Source organism: Musca domestica, unplaced genomic scaffold (genome assembly GCF_030504385.1).
Source record: "Musca domestica strain aabys unplaced genomic scaffold, Musca_domestica.polishedcontigs.V.1.1 2, whole genome shotgun sequence".
Lineage (NCBI taxonomy): Eukaryota > Metazoa > Arthropoda > Insecta > Diptera > Muscidae > Musca > Musca domestica.
In genome coordinates, this window is record NW_026712249.1 from 47,251,172 (window position 1) to 47,273,598 (window position 22,427).

Sequence of the window (22,427 nt, forward strand, 5' to 3'; positions counted from 1 at the left end):
ATACTTTTTTACATATGTATGTTTGTAAGTTTTGTTTTTTAGGGGTGTATGTATAGTGGGGTTAGTAATCTTTTTATGTTGGACAAATTTTCGTGAGATCGAGGTAATTCAAATAATTTAATTCTGAAAATCCCCCATAACAAATAATGGGTTTCCTAGTCAATTTTCGGCCATAATATCACTGGTGTTATGAACACGCAAGAATTTTGTAGCCGGATATACACACTCTGTAGCATGGTAAGTAGTTACTTGGTTATGAAATAAGACATTTTCTTTTTTGAATTTTTGAGAAGGTACTCGGTATTTTAAAAACTGAATGTAATATGAGAGGTAATTTGTTCGGTATTTTTATGCTTGTAGCCACATTTTTCAAGGCGCTCCTTCTGAGTAATTTAGTCCGCGTCTATGTACAGGATGAGGTGAAAAAACTGCCACCAACTTAAGACTGCTGTCATTTCTAAGCCATTCGTCCGTCAACTATTAAAATTATTCCAGTGACAGCTCATTATATTGTATACAAGCGTACAAAAGCATTTTGATGAGATTTTTTCAGCAAAAAAGTTATTCGTGATGCAATTCAAGCGTGATAGTATGATTTCCCTACATTTGACTGGAAAACCACAAGTGGCTATCGTCAGAGCACTCCAATATTTAAATGTGAATAAATCTTTTGGGTCTCGTACCATCGCTCGTTACCGTGAAACGGGTAGCGTAACTCGACGACAAGGAACTGGACGGAAGAAAACAGCAACATCAACAGAAATGGTTCGAAAAGTAAAGTAGCGACTTGATCACTAATCCGCGTCGCAGTGGCCGAAAAATGGCTCGTGAGCTGAACACATCGGTATATTCCATTCAGCACCTATTGAAAAATGAGCTCGGGGTGAAGCCATTGAAATTCCAAAACGTGCAAGAACATATACCCCAAAAGAAAGAAAATAAACTCAAAAGAGCTAAAGAGTTGCTTCACTTGGCCGAAAGTGGTAAACTTCCGGATTTGGTTTTCTCGATGAGAAAACATTCGTTGTCCAGCAGTTTGTAAGCAAGCAAAATGACCGTGTTTACTTGCCAAAGAGGTCAGCTGAAAATGTGCAACTTCGGTTGGCCACCAAAAGTCAAGCGCCGGCAATGGTTATTATGTGGGCCGCCTTAACAGCCAATGGTGGTTCTTCGCCCATATTAACCGACCGTGGCATCAGAATAAATGCCGAATATTATCGCGAAAATATTCTGGAGAATGTATTAAAGCCTTGGGCAAGCAAACATTTTGGCCGCAGACCTTGGATATTCCAACATAATTCAGCACCATCGCACTCAGCACGCCACCCAAGAATGGTTACAAAATGAGGATTCTCGCTTCATTTCCAGAGCATAATGACCACCAAAATCTCCGGGTACCAATCCGTTGGACTTTGGTGTCTGGAGTATTTTGGAAAGCAAGTTTGGCACTCAAAAATACCAAAGGGTTCATCACCTCAAGCAAGTGCTTCGCCGGGAATGGGCCAAAATACCACATTCGGGCAGCGTGTGACCGTTTTGGCCGTTTGAATACCATAATTCGTGCCACAGATGACCAAGTCGACAAATGTAAACTTATTCTAAAAATTGATGCTATTTCCGACATTTTTTGCTTCCATTCAATAAAATTTAAAAAAAACATGTAAAAATTATGGTGTTTGGTTTTGTTGCAGTTTTTTATCTCACCCTGTAGGTCCACGTCTTCGTATAGCCCCCATATAACTATTTTCATTTAAGTGGTATTTTCCTCGTTTTTTTTTAATTTTCCAAGATTTTTCAAAATAGTTGAGGGTTTTAAAATTTCGGCCAGGCCGGACTTAGCTGCTTTTTGACTTGTTTTTTCTCCAAGTTGGGTTTGTAGACCTGAACACAATGTGTCTCGACTACTTACTTCTTGATAATGGGTAAAAACAGCAACTTTGCCTTGTAACTTTTAAAGGCATAATGCATTATTTTACAACTTCTTGATAATGCAAAGGCTCATTACATTTTTGGAGGTGAAATTATTTTTGGAAGTGAAAAAAAATTAGAACTTGTCAAATTTCTTGAAACTCACGGAAATTACAAAGTAGCCATAAATAGGAGCAATTGATTGCTTAAAAATCCTGTCTCCTATCAATTTTCAATACTATACAAAATTCGATACCCAAGCTATTTGTCCACGCACTAAACTCTTACCAACCCTTAAAGTGTACACATTTTCTTCAGTAATTTAAAGTATTTTTTGCATTACATTTTTGGAACTTACCATTAAGAAAGAAAAAACAAATTAAATTAATTAAATCTTACAAGCTATCATAGTATAATGGGAACTTTGCATCAAATGCTACTGGAACGACCGATTCCCGTACACACTCCCGATGTTGTGGTTATGTGATGATTTCGCAAAGTTAATTTATCGAAGTTATTTAGAGGCGTTTGCTTGGCAGATACCTGTTTCAATTACACAAAACAAAAACAATAACAAATGTTAGGCATCTAAGATACTTTTGCCACAGGACTCTCCCTCTCTCTCTACCCACCTCATCGACTTGATGACACAGTTGTGTTCTTATCCACGGCCATTTTATGGTCCTTATCAATGTATTGCGAAAGTCCTCACTGAATAGACAATATATATAGAATGTGATCGAATAATTGGTTAACTCCATTAGATTGGCCAATGCTCGGAACACCTGTTAAGGGTACATAAAGAAGTAAAGAAATAAAACACATGCATCTATAAATAGAACAACTCTATGGAGGTATGGTAAAATGGTTTTTGTTTTAATTGAAAACGATTGGAAATAGAAAAAGCTGAGTTTTGTTATTTTCCGTCATTCCGGTAAGTAGAGAAAAAAAAAAACATGTTAGGACAACGGAAATGAAAACGTGTTACAGTCATGGCGCAGCATACAAATCGTATGTACATGTGTGTTAGTAGTTGGTAATAAACATTCATATTCAATAGGGACGTAGAAAATAAGCAAGTGTAAGTAGTAAGGGTAAGTAAATCCTCGAAATGAAAATGTAAAGATTCGTTGCAATAAAAATTTAGCATCTTTTTGTACAAAGACAAATCTGGGTTAGGAAAAGTCAAACATTGGCATAGGTTCACATAGTCGAACAATAATTCGACTTCTTTCACATTATTTCCAATGATGAACGGAAAAATGGAGTTTTCCAAAATTGGGACTTGCCTAGCCACTGAAATGGCATTGAACATTTCTGATGATGTCTTCAATAACTCATCCCGAAAGAGAGTTATTTAATATAGGTAAGAAATGACATTTTCCCCTTATAGGATATAAAAATGCATGGAAGAATAGAACAATCTCAAATGAAAAGAAGTAGGAAAGTATCAATCGGTTTTGCCAACCGATGTATACCCTCAGCGTGATATTGTGATTTCTTTATATTAGGCTTGAAAGCCACATGTGGCTATCGTTAGGGCCGTCCAGCATTTAAATGTGAATAATAAATGTGATACTGGTAGCGTAGTCCGACGTTAAGGAAGTGGACGGAAGGGAAGAAAACAGTAACATCAGCAGAAATGGTTCGAAAAGTAAAGAGGCGACTTCACCGAAACCCGTGTCGTAGTAGCCGACAAATGGCTCGTGAGCTTAACATATCGCAATATTCCATTCGGCAAATATTGAAAAATGAGTTCGGCGTAAAGCCACTGAAATTCCAAAAAGTGCAAGAACTTACACCGCAGCAGAAAGAAAATAGACTCAAAAGAGCTAAAGAGTTGCTTCGCTTGGCCGAATGTGAAACAACAAAATGATCGTGTTTACTTGCCAAAGAGGTCAGCTGAAAATGTGCACCTTCGGTTGGTCACCAGAACTCAAGCGCCGGCCATGCTGATGATGTGGGCCGCCATAACAGCAGATGGTCGTTTTCCGCTCGTATTAATCGATCGTGGCATCAGAATAAATGCCGAATGTTATCGCGAAAATATTCTTTGTTTACTACAGCCTTGGGTACGCAAATATTTTCGCCGCAGACCTTGGACATTCCAGGAGGACTCAGCACCATCGCACCCTAATTCGTGCCAAAGGTGACCAATTCGAACAAATCTAAACTTATTCTAAAATTTGATTTTGTTTTCGACATTTTTTGCTTTCATTCAATAAAATTTAAAAGAAAAATGTAAAAATTATTATTTTGACTTTTTTGCAGTTTATTTTTATCACACCCTGTATACGATATTTTTTGGAAAATATTGAAATGTACGTGATGTCTCAGAAATGTTGTGTCGAATTATTCCATATCCATACTGCATTATTGGGATGTGCAAATTTAAAAAATCGAACATTTATTTCAAATTTTATGCTAATAATTGTTAATCAAAATATTAACCCTTTGTGGGGGAGGTACGAGAAGGAGAATGCCGATATATTCCAATTTCACATCAGACCTCTGCCTTAGAGAAATATTTAGATATGTCAAGTTTGAAAAGAATCTCCGACTTGTAACGCAAGTTATGAGAGATATAAATATTGAAAATTGTGACTCTTTTTTTAAGACGTACCAGAAAGAGAAGGACTACATATATCCCATTTTCTCACCAAATATTGTTGTCGTAGAAATATTGGGATTTGCCGTGCTTGAAAGTGATGGGATGATTATTGTATGAGCTTCATGGTTATTCCAAATTTTGACTTGTTGTGGGTAGGTACCAGAGGGAGTGGTCTTCTTATCAGATCTTGTGTTAGTAGAAATTTGAGGACAATTGGGCTCTTATTTAATATTTTATAGGAGTTATAATTATTAGAAAAATATGACCCTTCGTATGGAAGATAGAGTGGACTGATAAAAAATAAAAAAAAAAAATATTAGAATTTTCAAGGTTTTCACAAAGTTGGATGGTTTTCTAATGTTCTATATAATGTTGACCTTTCTTGAAGAAGGTGTGGATAGATATTACCCATCTGCGAATTCAATCTAAGTTTGATAATAATATTGTGATGCACTAAGTTTGGTCGAAATCAGATACTCTCTTCAAAAGTTATCGTGCGCACCAACCAGGCAGAGAGACATACGGATGGATCTAATCTAAATGTCTTGAAACGGATTTAGTCCAAAAATACGTTACGATTATTTCGATTAGGCACGTTTTGGCCGTATCATATGATAAATATTCTCTGTAGCCATATGGTTGAAATATATAAAAATATATCATCCACATGCACTTTTATTTTCCAGTATTTTCCTGGAAATTCCTCCTTTTTATAAAGGTAAAATATAACCTCGAAATTTCCCGTACGATTACGACTTACCTGAAATGAAAAACTCGGCAGAACATCTGATGCAATTGTCATATGTAAAATGGCCATGGGTGATACACAAACCAAAAACAAAATAGACGTGCTTCCTGAAATATTAAAAAAAATAGCAGATGTGTAACTAAATTCCCGCCTCTCACCACATCTACTAACTCACCCAGCAATAAAAACAAACGTTTCTCTTCAGCATCTTTTATGTATGAGGCACGTGACGACGTCATCTTACGTCGTTTCTCACAAGTCTGACGATAAACCATCATAATGCGTAAATTTAGGCCGGCGATGAGGACAGTGGGTATTAGCTTAAATATCACTTCCAACATTACCTTGTAGACCTAAGAAACAATGAAACTTATTATGATAAATATCCATCCAGAATGCAAATTCTTACATTATAAAAAATTGTTGTCATAAAGGCATTATTATCTCTTCGAAAGTATACATAACGACCATCGGTCTGCAGCACACACTTGATAAGTTCCCCACGGAAAACACTCGGAAGATATATGATAAAGGTAATCAGAGTGGTTAGGAATACTATAACTCTAAGGGGGGAAATTAGGTTAGATTTTGAGATTGATGGTATCAAATTTGTTTGATATTTACCCGGGAGGTCCCATTACTGGTCTTGTAAAACTGGGATGGCACACTGAAACGTAACGTTCTATTGTCAAAACCAAGAGCATCATAACTCCCACACCTGCAATGGAATGAAAATAATAAAATTATTTTCCAAGTCAACAACCAACAAGCAAATGGGGGCATTGTTTTCGATTGCTTTAATTTTTTTCATTTACAGAATTCAATTCTTTTATTTTTTATTTCAATTTTGGGAAGAGTTTGATGGTATACTCTTCCCATTTCCCTCTATTTGTTATTAAGTACAAATGCCTTATGGGATTATGTCTAAGCTAAGCACAGTTTCATTGCTATGGTTAGTTGTTGTCTTGGATTGACTTTGTTAATATCAAAATTGTTATAAAAATTTCTGTAACATTACCCAAACACCCATTGCCTAGGAACAATTCCAAATGAGCTGTATAAAAGGCCGGCCCAAATTCTTCCCATTGCCCTCTGTCCTTGTGCACCAACATTCGTATGCCAAAGGGAATAGCAAAGACAATGGCTAGCAATGCGGCTGTGGAATAGGCTGAAAAGAAAGAAAACAAAGTAGTATATTATAAACTGTAATACAGTTCGGTATTGAGGTAGGTTTGTGTCTTTGTTAATAAAAAAAAACTTTTTGGGATATATGTTTAATACTTTTGGGACAAAATAATATATGTTTGTCTCGGATAATGAAGAAGAGTAAATCAGATGAGAGTTTCTTTTATAAAATATTACACATTTGAGAGTATCAAATTAAAATTGATTATAGGTAATAAAATTGATGGCGAATACTCCAAATATGGAATGAGTATGAAACGTACAGGGTTTTTCAAAAATATGAATTATTTTGAAATTGGACCGACATTTGACAAATAGAAGTACGCCTACACAAAATAAGGAATGAAGTTTCAGCGTATTTTCCGGCAGATATATCCCTTAGCATATTACACCTTTTTGGAGGACGTTCCTTAAAGATTGAATCTACATATCCGAAATTTAACTTGGATTTAATGCTAGTACAAGCATTGCAATGAGCAAAGTTTGAAAAGAACTGGGGAATAATTTTGTATTTCATCTTTTCAAAGTCGGGTTGGGCCGACAATATGATACCCTACACCACAATGCATATTTAATGAAGCTACCGTAAAAAAAGAATTTATTTCAAGTAGATCATACCACCAAATAACATTTGGCTTTAGAACAGTTATAGTTTGCTATAGAGTGCTTGATATCCCTTGGAGAAGGATTATATTAAAAAAATATATATCGAAGGCAGATAGCTCAAAATGGAAACGTACGTCCCGAAATTAACTCCATTATTTGCACAATAAAGCAGATATCGGATTAAGGATATATATGGGAGCTATATCCAAACCTAAGCCGATCTCGATAAAATTTGGCAATGGGCTCCATAAGATATCTGGTAGCAAATATCATTGTTGTCGAATGCAAATTACGAATGTGAGGGACTTAAAAACCTAATCGGATGAAACATATATATTGGAGCTATGGCTATATCTGAACCGATTTTCACCAAATTTGATGTACTTGCTTCTAGACTGAATTCGGTTGGATGTGCCAAAATTCAGGTCATTTGGATTTATATTGGCCATTTGGTGCACAATTAACCCGAAATCGGTTGAAGATATATGTGCGAGCTATATCCAAATCGTATTCGATCTCCATAAAACCTGACAGAGGTATTTCTGGGCTGTATCTGATATCTGGTAGCAAATATCATTGTTGTCGAATGCATATTACGAATCAAAAAACTGCAACCAACTTCAGACTGCTGTCATTTTTAAGCCACTCATCCGACAGCTGTTAAAATTATTCCAGTGACTGCTCATTATATTGTTTACAAGCGTACAAAAGCACTTTGGTGAGAATTTCCCAGAAAAAAAGTTATTCGTTATGGAGTTCAAGCGTGATAGTGTGAGTTCTTTATATTTGGCTGAAAAACTACAAGTGGCTATGGTTAGAGCACTCCAGCATTTAAATATGAATAAATCTTGTGTATCTCGTACCATCGCTCGTTACCGTGATACTGCTATCGTAACCTGACGTCAAGGAAGTGGACGGAAGAAAACAGCAACATCAGCAGAAATGGTTCGAAAGGAAAGAAGCGACTTCATCGAAACCCGCGTCGCAGTGGCCGAAAAATGGCTCCTGAGCTGAACATATCGCAATATTCCATTCGGCAAATATTGAAAAATGAGCTCAGGGCAAAGACATGGAAAATCTAAAAAGTGGAAGAACTTACACCACAACAGAAAGAAAATTGACTCAAAAGAGCTAAAAAGTTGCTTCGCTTGGCCGAAAGTGGTGAACTGCCGAATTTGGTTTTTTCCGATGAGAAAACATTCGTTGTCCAAAGAGGTCAGCTGAAAATTAGCACCCTCGGTTGGCCACCAGAACTCAAACGCCGGCCATGGTGATGGTGTGGGCCGCCATAACAGCCGAAATGCCGAATATAATAGATAATAGAATAATGAGATTCCTCGCTTCATTTTCAGCGCACAATGGCCACCAAAATCTCCGGATACCAATCCGTTGGACTATTGTGTCTGGAGTATTTTGGAAAGTAAGGTTTACACTTAAAATACCAAAGTGTCGATCACCTCAAGAAAGCGCTTCGCCGGGAATGGGCCAAATCAGAACAACATTCGTGCAGTGCGTGACAGTTTCATTGGTCGTTTGAAGGTCATAATTCGCACCAAAGGTTACCATTTCAAATCTAAATTTGTTTTGAAATGTCAATGTGAACCATTGAGTAATGCACAACATAACCCCGACATGGAATATCCAAGACGGTATTGAAAGGCAATTTTCAGTCAGTTTATAAATTATAGACTAACTACCTGGATTTTAAATTGTGAGCTACTTCAGTTAATCCATTTTCCCAGATATCATTAACAAATAATAATAATGTATCCGTAGATTTATAACTGTTCTTTGATTTAAAAACTGTAATCCCTATCTAATTTAATCCCTATCTAGTTTAAGGACCATACCACAATTTAAACGATCGACCGCGTTTCTAAAAATGAGACATGTGGAAAGTACAACGTCCTTTCGAATTTCATTAAAATGTGTATCCTATATGTACCAAAGTAATTTCTGAATGTTCTGTAAAAATTTCAGGAAAACCGGTTCAGCCGTAACATAAAATGATAAGATTTATAAATATAAGATAGGAAAACTTGATGGGGCCGTGAGACTTAATAGTCTCCGTATGTCTCAAGACAAAAACAAAATATTTTCCAAAAAAATATTTGTAACCTGTGAAAAAGTTTTGTATTTCTTCATTTGATTTTTTTTAATATTATTTAGGTGTGCATTATGAAATGTCGATATTAAAATCTGTTTGTTCTTGTATTTAAAACACGCATTTTAAATTCTCAGCATGTTGTGGTGAAAATCACATAATGGTTATGTATGGAAAATAATTGTAATATTTTATTCGCAGAATATACTCTTTTTTGCCATTTCCCTTTCACTATTTAATATTAAATTCTATAGAATTTCTGCTAAACGTTTCACAATTCCAGTGAATTGAATATAATGTATAAGGCTTTAGTTCGCAAGACACTTGATTGGCTGGTTCGATAACAAAATAACAATGGCTGTTTATATTTTTGCGGCACCTGAAGCGAAAATATTTCGTAAATTGTATTTCTATTTTCATAAATGGGAGTGTTTTTGAATGCCGTATATGTTTTTGTTTATAATGGAATGTTTTTTTGGTATAAGTTTTCAATAACAATCGAGATAGGAGCAACCCAGCAAACCAAAAGTGAAAAATAAGGGTAAGGGTAAGGGAAAATTCGTCAGAATTGTTGTAAATAGGGCAATTCCAAAATATTATACTCCTTTCTTCTGAGTATTTTACCACCGGGAAGATTATATAGGTCCACGATATCGTATATCCCCATATAACGGTACCTCCTCATATTCGGTATTTTGATGAGTTTAACTAAAATGTCTATGTAATTCTTTATACATCCATACTTGAGGAAAAGTCTATATAGGTGCACGATATCGTATAGACAACATAAAGCGGTATCCGTTGACGTAGTAGAGACATAGTTGTTGTTGTTTTAAATTTCGTATTTATAATTCTTAATGGGTACTGCAGTCTAATGCAGAAAATTGTCTATTTAGGTTTTGACGATTTTAGGTACAATATTCTCCGAAATTGTTTGCAATTTCGTATTTTTACTTCCTAATAGGTACTTCAGCTTGTGACAGAAAATTGTCTATACAGGCCCAGGTATTCGTATAGCATCGATATAACGGTACCTCCCTATATTCGGTATTTTGATGATCTAAGCTAAAGTATTCACCGTTTTTTCAAGTTTCGTATTTGAATGTTGTAATGGCTTATAACATGCAAGTCCATGTCTTCGTATAGATACCAATAAAATGTCTATATTCGATATTTTTAAGATTTTAACAGAATTACTAACAGTTTTTATTTATTTATTTATTTATTTTTTTTTTTTTTTTGAAAATTTCTAAAATATTTCTAAATGGTGGAGGGTAATCTGGACCAAAAACTTTTTTTTAAGTTTTACGTATTTCTCTCGAAAGTATTAAAATAATTTTCAAAAAAAAAATTCAAGTTGGAATTCTAGGAAGTTTTTTTCAAATTATCCTGGAACCTTTTTTTTAATTTTTAAGGATTTCTCCATAATATAAATATTTTTTTAAGAATTTAAAAGTGAGAAAAATCTAGAAAATTTCTAGAATGTCCTATACCCTACAACACTATGTGTTGGGGGTATTATAAGTTTGATTGGGCCAAAAATTATGTAACACCTCGAAATATTGGTTTCCCACATAGGAAAGTATATATGGATCTTCCTATCTCGCCGAGCTGAGTCGACCTAACTATTTATGTCCATCCGTCTGTCCATGTTAAATTGTAATCACTCTACAGGTCGCAATTATGGCCCGATTCTCACGAAATTGAAATGTAGGTGGGGTTAGGGTCAGAATAGAACCCTACTTCTTTTGGAGATGATCGCATTATATTTAGGGGTTGAAATGGACCAAAAACAAAAAAAAAAAAAAAAAAAAAATTTCTGATTTGCAGTTGCTCTACAGGTCGCAATTATAGACCAATCGACGCGGAAGTTAGCACGGGGCTAGCCTTCCAATTTGGTGCAGAAGCCTTCCAATTTTGATGGTCATGGGATAATATTTAGTGGGTGAAATAGACCATAACATTTGTGTTAAATAAAAGTCAAATTTTCCATTAAATCGCGAATATTTTTAATCCCGGCGAAATTACAAATAGACGAACAGGTCAATCCTGGCCGTTACTTCGATGCCGATATTAAACATATCGGATATAAATAGCGAAATATATACAATGTATATATACAAAGGAAGGAGATTTTATCTAGAATGCTTATATTTCAAGAATGGCTGGACCGATTTTGACAAATTTTGTCAATTCAGACTGCCCAATTGGCATAAAAGAATAAAATCTAAAAAAATCGCATAAAAAGACACCAATATTGATATTAATATGAGTTTGTAGTATTTTGTGACATTTTTTTATAGCGTGCTATTTTTTCAATTTGACTTAACATTGAAGTGTATTTTTTGTAACATTTTGTCATCTTCCAACACAGGTTGAAATTATTATATACAGATTGCAATTATAGTCCGATCCTCACGAAAACTGCCATAAGGGTAGGGTTAGGCTCAGAAGGGCTATGACTATTGTTTTCCGCAATATATTTAGCCAAAGGTGTCCGCACGGCTATAGCCTTTGCTTACTTGTTTATTCTGAAAATAATAAGGTCATATTGTTGGTTAGAAAAACTGGGTCTTTTCTCATTACATATAATTCGAGTTATACAAATATTCATAACAAATTTAAATATTTTCGCCGGGAAAGCTTGGAGTTTACAACTAAATAGTTGGAATCACTTTTGTTCTACTGAACTAATTAATTATTTTCATTAATTTCAAAGGCAATATAGGCCAGTACTCCAAATGTCTAACACTATCAAAACAATAAAATACACTGCTATTCAAATAGCATAACAGGAAGGAAAGAGAATTATTTTGCATATTACAAGCAAACAAACAAACAATACTGAAAAATATGTTGATTTCATTTGCTGGTATTCGAATGTACCAATGCTGATGAACCTTGTATCCTGGTTGTTTTTTTTTTCGGCTCTTCTGACAATTTCCACTTCCTCAATGTTTGGCATAATGACATCTAATTTTGTGTGTTATATATATATATTTCGTAATGTTCTATGCTATTACCAACCAGAAGTTCAATGGAGTGGCTTAATATTATTGCGTACGCTAGGTATTTGTTGCTTCTGCCGCAAGATATAAGCCTGTGTTGCTGTTGACATTTCATTGTTGATGTTGTTGCTGCTGCTGGAATTCTATGATTTAAAAGGTGCCATTAAAACAGTACTTAAAGCCAGTGATTATGGTTGAATGCCTAAAGTTGATGATTTATTTAAACAGTTCATAGGAGTTGTTGGGTAAGTTTGTTCTTTTTTGGTTGTTTGCCTAGAAATATGTTAAAATAACCAATTAAATGTATAACTAAGAGAAATGGTGGTGGGCGTAGTGATCCATTGTGGCAATCAATGGTTACCATTTAAAAATGGAAAGTTTTTAGAAATTTATACAAAAATAGAAATTTTGGATATTAAAATTTGTATATATTGAATACTTGTATCACTCTGGCATGATGTCTTTTGTGACAGAGAACATCGTACTTTCAAGCGCTTAGGGATATAATTTGCAAAGAGCATTTTGGTATCGATTAACAGACATGAAGGGAATAATATGAATTACGGGAAAATGAAAATAAACCTGCACCATTTTGAAGGATCTTGAAAATGTTGAAAAAATCCGTCGAAAAATACCACTTAGATGAAAAGCTTTACCTGCAAAAAAGTACCGAATGTCGGGAGGTACCTTTATATGGAGATATATCATATCATGCACATATATAGACAATTCTCTTCCAGGGGGTAAAGTACTAAGAAGGAACTCCTGCTGTGGATTTTCAGAAAATTCCATTGACAAATTATATATGATATCGTGGACCTATATAGACAACTCATATTCACAGGGTAAAGTACTCACAAAGAACTCCTTGTGTAGAATTTCAAAAAATTCCATTAAAAATCAAAATACCGAATATCGAATATATATATGAATCTGTACGATTTCGCTGACAGACATGGTCCATCTTCGAGCTTGAACTGCCTGCAGACAAAAGACTGCCTTTAAAACATTTTAACTTCCTATCTTCCATTTTCACTTTTTCGTGATTACAATAGAAAGACAGACAGACAGACAGAATTTTACGCTACACCTCTTCCCTGTCTTTAACTCTCTTCTCATGAAAAATTCCGTGTCGAGTGTTTTTTTTTTCAATTGCTATCTGCATAGCAACAGCAAAATTAAGAAATTTTACCGTTTTTTTTTTCGTTCCATCTAAAAGTACATCTTCAAAAACAAAAGGCTTTAATTCTGACCCTAACCCTACTCCTATGAAAAAATTTGTGAGGATCGGACGATAATTGTGACCTGTTGCGGGGTGTAGAAAAAGTTTAGAAAATGTACAATCCAAAATTGTAAGTCAAATTGACAAAATATCATGCGATAAAAAATATGACGAAAGTTTAAGCCTTTTTTTACATTTCATCCTTTTCTGGCAAGAGACCATTCCGAATTGCTGGGAATTGCGAAAATTAGTTCAGCAGATCTTGACTTATAAGCAAAAGAAACAAGTAAGCAAAGGCTATTGTCGTGCGGGGCGATCATGTAATACCCTACAACACTACAATTTGGTAGAAGTCCCCTTATGTCCAAATCCATTTTAGAAGATTTCGCTTTTGAAATTATGACATAGAGCACTGCCCAGATATTACCCCTATATTTACCCACTCCATCGTGCTGTTAGTTGTAGTGGTCTATTTTACAGCTAAATATAATTCAATGGTCATCAAAAATGCTAGAATTCTTCCCTGTTCTTAATTCTCTTCTCATGCAAAATATCGTGTCGATTGGTTTCAATTATGTCATCAGGAAAAATTTTCTGTTTTTGGTTCATTTGAACCCATAAGATTTTGTGATTATCTCCAAATGCAAGAAGCCCCTCCGTACCTCCATATTAAGACTCATCTATATGATTTGTTTGTCTACGATATTTGACTATATTCGTCAACGAAATCAGCAAAAAAAAGGCAAAAGTTGGCCGTATTATGGATATCGGCTGTAAGTTATTTTCAGTGTTTCGGTAGAAAGGAAATGTTGGTATTCTCTTAACACAAAAGTAGTGGTCCATTCTACTCACTGTCCAAAACTCTAACTTCATGGGAGATTTCGATATTTATTATTATTTTATATTTGAGATATTTATAACGGCTGCAAAATCAGGAAATTTTTTTGTTGTTGATCCATTTCCATATCCGATATATTTATTATCGGCATCTACGTAACGGTCAGAATTGACATTTTCGTCTATTTGTGATTTCATCGGGATTCAAAATATTCGCGGTTTAATGGAACATTTGACTTTTATTTAACACAAATGTTATGGTCTATTTCACCCACTAAATATTACCCGATGACAACCAATATTGAAAGGCTTGTGAAAATTTTTCAGGTTTTGGCCCATTTTAATCCCTAAATATTTCGCAAGGGTTTATTTTGGCCATAACCCTACCTCCATTTTCAACTTCGTGAGAATCGGCCCAAAATTGATACCTGCAGAGTGATACAAATTAACATGGACAGACGGACGGACATACATAGCTAGATCGACTCAGTTCGGCGAGATAGGAAGATCCATATATACTTTCCTATGTGGAAAACCAATATTTCGAGGTGTTACATAATTTTTGGCCCAATCAAACTTATAACACCCCCAACATATGGTGTTGCAGGGTAAAAATATTTTATAAAAATTCGTTCGGGTGCATTCCTAATAAACCCCCATAGCATGGGGGTTACTCAAATACTATGTCTGCAGGACTTTTGGTATTGAAAATGGGCTATGTTATGGTATAGCCCCCATATAACGGTACCTCCCGATATTCGGTACTTTGATGATATTAGCGACATTATTCACCGGAATTGTTTCAAATTTGGTATTAGAAGTGAGTAATGAATACTATCACTTTAGACGGAAAATTGTCTGTGCAGGTCCACGATTTGGTATAGCCCCCATATAATAGTACCTCCCTATATTGATATTTTTGGCGACATTATTCACCGATTTTTTTCAAGTTTCGCACTTGAATATTGTAATAGCTTATGACAAAAGTTGCCTATGCAGGTCCACATCGTCGTTTAGACTCTAATATGACGGCTACATTTGGTATTTTTAAGATTTTAACAGCATTTATAACGGATTTTATTTTTTTGAAAATTTGCCAAATTCGTTCCGAATGGTGGAGGGTATTCAAAGTTCAGCCCGGCCGAACTTACAGCTTTTGTACTTGTTTTTTTTTTTTTTTTTTGAACTTTTTAAGCCACGCATGATTTGCAAGAGTTTCTGGTATGTTCTTTCTGAATATTGAAACAGCTCCCAAAATTTAATTTGATTTCTGAGACATCAATTGAAGCCATTAAACATTATGGAACCACCTAAAAAGTTAAGTATTTTTTAACTCTATTTAATATTTGTACTTCATCAGACACGTTTCTGAAATTATTCAGTTATAGTGCATATATTGCTCCTGATAATGTCAATTTCCTTTTTTCAGTCTTATCCAAGCAATTGGAGATGTAAACTTTGAGTTAAATTTTCCTCATAACATTAGTCTTTGGAATATTTCCTCAGCATATTTTAATGCGATTTTGTTTAATAACTATTGACAGTTTAAATTTACCAAGAATGTCTACAGTGATATGAGGTTAGAAACTACAAAAATGCTTACAAAACAATCATATTTTATCTATTTACTGTTTTTTATTGCCCATAAAAAGTTTCTGAGTTGTATTATTGTATTTGTTTCCTCTTCTTGTATGAAAATATGTTAGTTCTCACCATTCTTTGTATTTCGATCACAAGTGTTATTTATGGATTCATTCATTTTTTTTTTAGAATTCTATTTCAAATAACTTTTGAATTTCAATAAATCTAAATACATAATAACTACTCCATCTAAGGAAATAACAATATATCTGAAAATTCGATTAAGGATAGCAAATCCACAAATATTATTTATTTTTTAGCGTTGTCAAGCTACAAAATTCATGTGTATAAAATAAATATGAGTTCATCTTGTTAACCAAAGAAACCACTCCAACTTTTAATAGAATGTTGAAAACCAAAACGATAACATAACCATCGACAAAGTTTGATGTAACGACATTTATTTTTAAACTTCTTTTGGATAAACAAATTCGTTTATATCAACAACTTTATTAAAACGCATTTATTAAGATTTCAGTTCGTTTGGAAAAATACCAAGTCTATCACAGCGTTGCCTAGTATTCACGATATTGTCATAACTTCTGATGAATTTTCATGGAATTTGGTTTATGTTTATACTTATTGTTTGATTATTTTATTACGTTATTGGATAAAAAAAGTGTATTTATTAAATTCAACAACAAATTTTGATGTGAATGCTGTGTGGGTAGGTGGCCGGTCGGTCACAGCACCTACGGTCGGAATGGAAACCATATGAAAAATTGGAAAACAAAAGAAAATATATTCAAAATTTAATTCTAACTTATTTATGACTCGTACAAACAAAGTTTAATAATATATTTGTATATTATTATTAGTCTGTGAAAATGAGAGTATTACTTTTTATGGAAAATTACAAAAATCAGCTAATTTCAGATTTTTAGTAATTTAAATTATCTAAAACCCCACTTGAAAGCGAATGTTTATACCCTACACCAAGTACTGGTAAGGATATTATGTCTTTAAGCATTTGTTTGTAACATAGAGAAGGAAACGAGATAGACCTATAGTTACTTTTGAGAATCTTCATAGAATCCCTTCCTGAGTCGATTTATGCATGTAGTCCATTAGTCCGTCTGTCCATGTATTTTTGTGAACAAAATGCAGGTCGCATTTATTATCCGATTGATATGAAATTTTCCAAACATTATTTTTTTATACCCTTTACCATAGTATGGAGGGTATATTAAGTTTGTCATTCCGTTTGTAACACCACGAAATACACATTTTAGACCTCACAAAGTATATATATTTTTAATCAGCATAAAATTCTATGTCGATTTAGCGATGACCGTCCGTCCGTCTATCCATCTGTGAAAATCACTCGAGCTTTCGAATGAATTAAAGTAGATTGATAAAATTTTGCTCAAATATTTGTTATGTCTGCAGGACTTTTGGTATTGAAATGTAGGTCCACGTTTTGGAAAAGCCCCCATATAATTGTACCTCCCGATATTCGGTATTTTGATGATTTCAGTGACATTTTTCAATGGAATAGTTTCAAATTTGGTATTTGAAGTTCGTAATGGATGCTACAGCCTAAGACGCAAAATTATATGTGCAGGTCTTCGTATAGCCCCTATATAACGGTACCTCCCGATATTTGGCATTTTAATTATTTTAGGGACATTTTTTTACCAGAATTGTTTCTAATTTGATATTTGAATTTCGTAATGGATACTATAGCCCCCATATATCGGTACCTCCCGATATTCGGTATTTTGATTTTATCGATATTATAACCGATTTTTTTTAAGTTTCGCATTTGAATATTATAATGGCTTATGACAAATGTTGCCTACGCAGGTTCATGTCGTCGTATAGACCCTAATATAATAGCTACTTTCGGTATTAAGATTTTCACAGAAGTTTTAACGGATTTTATTGGATTTTTTATCTTCAACCGATTTCGGGTTAATTGTGCACCAAATGGCCAATATCTGTCCACAAGTCCTGAATTTTGGTAAATCCGACCAATAAAGTCTAGAAGCAAGTACATCAAATCTAGAAAAAACGGTTTATATATAGCTATAGCTCCCATATATATGTTTCATCCGATTTGGTGTTAGGGTCCCAATTGTCACTAATGATAATTGATATCGAAATCGGTTCATCTTCATCCGATTTTACGGTTATTGCTCATCAAATATGTAATATCACCCAAATTGTGTAGAATTTTTAATATACAACAGAATTTTATTATTTAGTGAAAGCAAAAAGTTATTCGTGCTGGAATTTAAGCGTTATAGCGTGATTTCTTTACATTTGGCTGGAAAACCACAAGTGGCTATCGTTAGAGTACTCCAACATTTAAATGTGAATAAATATTTTGTGTCTCGTACCATCGCTCGTTACCGTGATACTGGTAGCGTAGCCCGACGTCATGGAAGTGGACGGAAGAAAACAGCAACATCAGCAGAAATGGTTCGATAAGTAAAGAAGTGACTTGATCGAAACCCGCGGTGCAGTAGCCGAAAAATGGCTCGTGAGCTGAACATATCGCAATATTCCATTCGGCAAATGTTAAAAAATGAGCTCGGGGTAAAACCAATGAAATTCCAAAAAGTGCAAGAACTTACACCGCAACAGAAAGAAATTACACTCGAAAGAATTTGGCTTTTCTGCGATGAGAAAACATTAGTTGTCCAGCAGTTTGTAAACAAACAAAATTATCGTGTTTACTTGCCAAAGAGGTCGGCTGAAAATATGTACCTTCGGTTGACCACCAGAACTCAAGCGCCGGCCATGGTGATAGTGTGGCCGCCATAACAGCCGATGGTCGCTCTCCGCTCGTATTAATCGACAGTGGCATCAGAAATGCCGATTATTATAGCGAAAATATTCTGAAGTGTGTATTAAAGACTTGGGGACGCAAACATCTTGGCTGCAGACCTTGAACATTGCAACAGGACTCAGCACCATCGCACTCAGTACGCGCCACCCAACCACACTTGGGTGGCGCGTACTGAGTGCGATGGTGCTGAGTCCTGTTGCAATGTTCAAGGAGGTTCCACTTCGCTTCGCAAAATGAGGTTCCACTTCGCTTCATTTCCAGCGCACAAGTCGAGAATGACCAAAATGACCAAAAATACCGCAGAGCAGCGTCGCGCAGCGTGTGACGGTTTCAGCGACCGTTTGAATACCATAATTCGTGCCAAAGTTGGCCAATTCGAACAAATTTGATGCTATTTCCGAAACTTTTTGCTTTCATTCAATAAATTAAAAAAAAATGTAAAAACTATGGCGTTTGACTTTGTTGCAGTTTTTTATCTCTCCCATATATAACCTATAGCTTAACTTGCTGTTTAGGTAAGATTCTGTAGAATTTTATGACAAAATTATGTTGTGGAATATTTTGACTTGTTCTGATCCTAGCTTCAGAATTTATTCGACCAAACTAATTATTTTATTGTTGTCAATAATATTGCTGAAGCTATCAATTTCCTAAAATATAAGATTTTTTTTTTAAAAAATGTGAATATTAAACTTCCTCTTTCTAATTTTATCACTACTTGTTTTTATGGATATTGACATTTGGCAATTATAACTGCAACTCCCGATTCATCAATAATAGCTCATCTACAGTAGTACCTCATGATTTTCGATACTTTGAAGGTTTCTGCCTTAATAGCGGCACTGGCCGTGCTTGGATATTTTTAAGGTCCTATTCATATATTATAGACGAACCAGCTGTAATTTGGTAATTTTCAATCTAGATGAACAGACGACATCTTCGCAAAAATGTCTCAATTTAGGCCTCATATATGTGTGACCCCATAATTTCGAAGGTCCTAATCACATTTTTCAACTGAAAGATTCAAATTTGGAGGATGCAAAAGATGGGCTCGGTTGAACATATCCGAGTTTTAATTTTTTTATAACCTCAGTCATGTGCTTGATCGAAATGACGGTTTTATATACTAGGTCTCTTTGGATTAAATCCGTTTCAGGATATTTAGAGTCGATATAGCGATGTCCGTTCGTCCGTCTATCTGACTGATGCGCACAATAACTCTCGAAGTATTCGATCTGGTCCAAACTTTAGGTACCTTCCTAGCAAAAGCTCGAAACTAAAAAAAATATTTTACTGCACAGAAAGAGAAAGGATAATCTGACTTTGCTCTAACTTCGCAAATCCTAATATTGGCATCATTGCAAGGTCAGGTGGTAAAATGGATCAACATTTTGAATTATTATAATAAAACGTGATATCAAGGTACGATTGTATTCAAATTACAAACATCACGATTTTTTATTAACCCCAGGTCTGATGGAAGATGTATATATATATATATCGGTCCACGCTTTGAGCTACCTCCCACAAAATGCTTAAAAATTTGAAATACCCATGAAACCCATAAATTGCGAAATAACAATCGGATTTCATTCAGACTTGGTAAATCTCAATAGTTCTATCGACACAATATCTGTTATAAAGATGTTTGAGATCGGACCATTCCTTCGGTTGCCTCCCCCACAAAGGTTTAAAGTTTTTGCGAAATAAGCATCCGGAACAACGAACAAAATCATTGAAATTAATTGAAATTGAAAAAACCAACTGGTACAAAATTGAAGCCAAACGACATACTATAATGTATAATTTATTGTGAATTGGGCTCATCGAAAGCTGACGGAAGATCCACTATTTATACCATATACCACAAGGTGGTCAGGGCATTATGTCTTTGTACATTTTGTTTGAAACAGACACAAGAAAACGAGATAGACCCATAGTTCCTTTTGATGATCTGCATAGAATCACATTCTGAGTCAATTTGAATTGAATTTGTTGAATTTGTCCTGCACAGCCGTAATATGCACTCGGTAGTGACGATATTCGGGGAAATATATCATATACATATCAGAAATACTTTTGGCAAATTTTATCGGGATCGGTCCAGATTTGGATATAGATCCCATATATATCTTTATCCGATTTGAAGTTTATTGTGAAAAGGCACAAATGCCTCGTCAAATTTAGTAGAATCGATTCAGAGAAGAATATTCCTCTCATATATTAGTTTCTTTAGACTTTAAATTATAACAATAATCATAGTTGGTATGATCAAATTCTCATAAATTCCCCATAAAAACGTTTATTTGTTATCTAAAGCTCTACTAAATATGCCTACCTACAACCCTACACCACGGGTATCATATAGTTGACCCCGCCCGACTTTAAGACTTTCTTTCCTGTTTTTTTTTTTTTTTTTTTTTTTTTTTAGAGAAAAATTATGTTCAGTTCCCAATGCATGAAGAAAAAAATCCCAGTTTGATGCGTTTTATGGGCTGGCCGCATCATTGAACCGTAATTTTTCAACAATGCTGGGAATTGTAACGTGACTGTGAATGGGCTATCGTGAGATAATATCCAACTTTTTTAACCCAAAATGCAAGAGCTTGACTTGCATGATATATGGTTTCAATAAGTTGGTGCCACATGCCACGCAGCACCCGTAACAGGGGACTTATTGAGAGGCAAGTTCGGTGAACATTTTATTTCGCATTCGAGACCGGCCAATTGGCCGCCAATATCATGCGATTTAACATCTTTTTTTTTTGGGTTTGGGGGATGGGGGGGCTTGGTTGTTTGATTTGTCAAGTCCTTGTTTATACAGACGAGTCCGCTTCTGTTAACGAATATGATGACAAAATTGAAACATTTATTCTTGCAATACCAGCTGAAATGTTGAAATATAGGTCCACTATTTGGTATAACCCCATATTTCCTACGCCAGTTTCAAACTGAGAAGGCAATAATTCTTTGTGACATTAATCTTATGAAATGGAAAATAATAGTTACTATAGTTTTTTTCGCAAAATTATTTAAATCTTTCGCATATTACAAAAAATTATTCCCCAGCTGTGATTAAATTCCTGCATGTGAGCCCTGATAAATTAACATACTCTCCTTTCAAGTGAAATTAATTTTCCGACAATTAATGGTTGAATTAATGCCTCTTAAAAATCCAAACAGTAAACACATTATTTATTGCAATGTTTCCGTTCTTATTATTTGGCATTCAAAAAAAAAAAAAAAACAAAAAAAATCCCCTAGGACGATTTCAGTCAACAAAAATGAGGAAAAAGGAATCTCCAACAAAAAGCTTTTCATCTGGACGAAATTGTGTAAGTGAATAATTGAACGAACGCAATCCGTTAAAAGACTCAACTGCAAAAAAGACAATGTTTATTATCTGCATGCGAAAAGAAGAAGTACACATTTAATAATGGGCATTTCACAACATTTATCCTGCCGAAGGCTATTCGACAACTACGCCAACTGTTCATTGGATGTACGGAGGAACAAAGGAGGTGGGTATGTCTTTCGGAGAAAATTATCAAAAAACCGGGTATTTATATATCTCAAGTTGCCCTCAACTGAATATACCAACCATCTCATCCCTAGGATGGCAATGTACGCAAAACGAAGCAGAATCAAGCGAAGAGCAACAGAATACACACACAAAAAAACTGTGAAAGCAACCGCAAACCAACAATAAAAACAACATTAATCTTTTCATTCCGGTAGCGATTGAAATTCAACGTTGAGCTAT

At 34.8% G+C, this 22,427-nt stretch overlaps 1 protein-coding gene across 1 annotated transcript in view; it reads right to left on the reverse strand.

The window, feature by feature from the left end:
* Positions 1–2,189: 2,189 nt before the first annotated feature.
* The window catches only part of LOC101895664 (probable G-protein coupled receptor B0563.6), a 49,753-nt gene continuing 29,515 nt past the window's right edge, over positions 2,190–22,427 (reverse strand). Inside the window, exons 3-9 of the mRNA XM_020036851.2 lie at positions 6,286–6,435; positions 5,892–5,985; positions 5,677–5,830; positions 5,443–5,620; positions 5,280–5,374; positions 2,541–2,693; positions 2,190–2,451 (exon numbers count right to left, since the gene is read on the reverse strand). Of these exons, the coding sequence (XP_019892410.1) occupies positions 2,338–2,451; positions 2,541–2,693; positions 5,280–5,374; positions 5,443–5,620; positions 5,677–5,830; positions 5,892–5,985; positions 6,286–6,435 (938 nt within the window). The 3' untranslated portion in view covers positions 2,190–2,337. The remainder of the gene's footprint in view (positions 2,452–2,540; positions 2,694–5,279; positions 5,375–5,442; positions 5,621–5,676; positions 5,831–5,891; positions 5,986–6,285; positions 6,436–22,427) is intronic.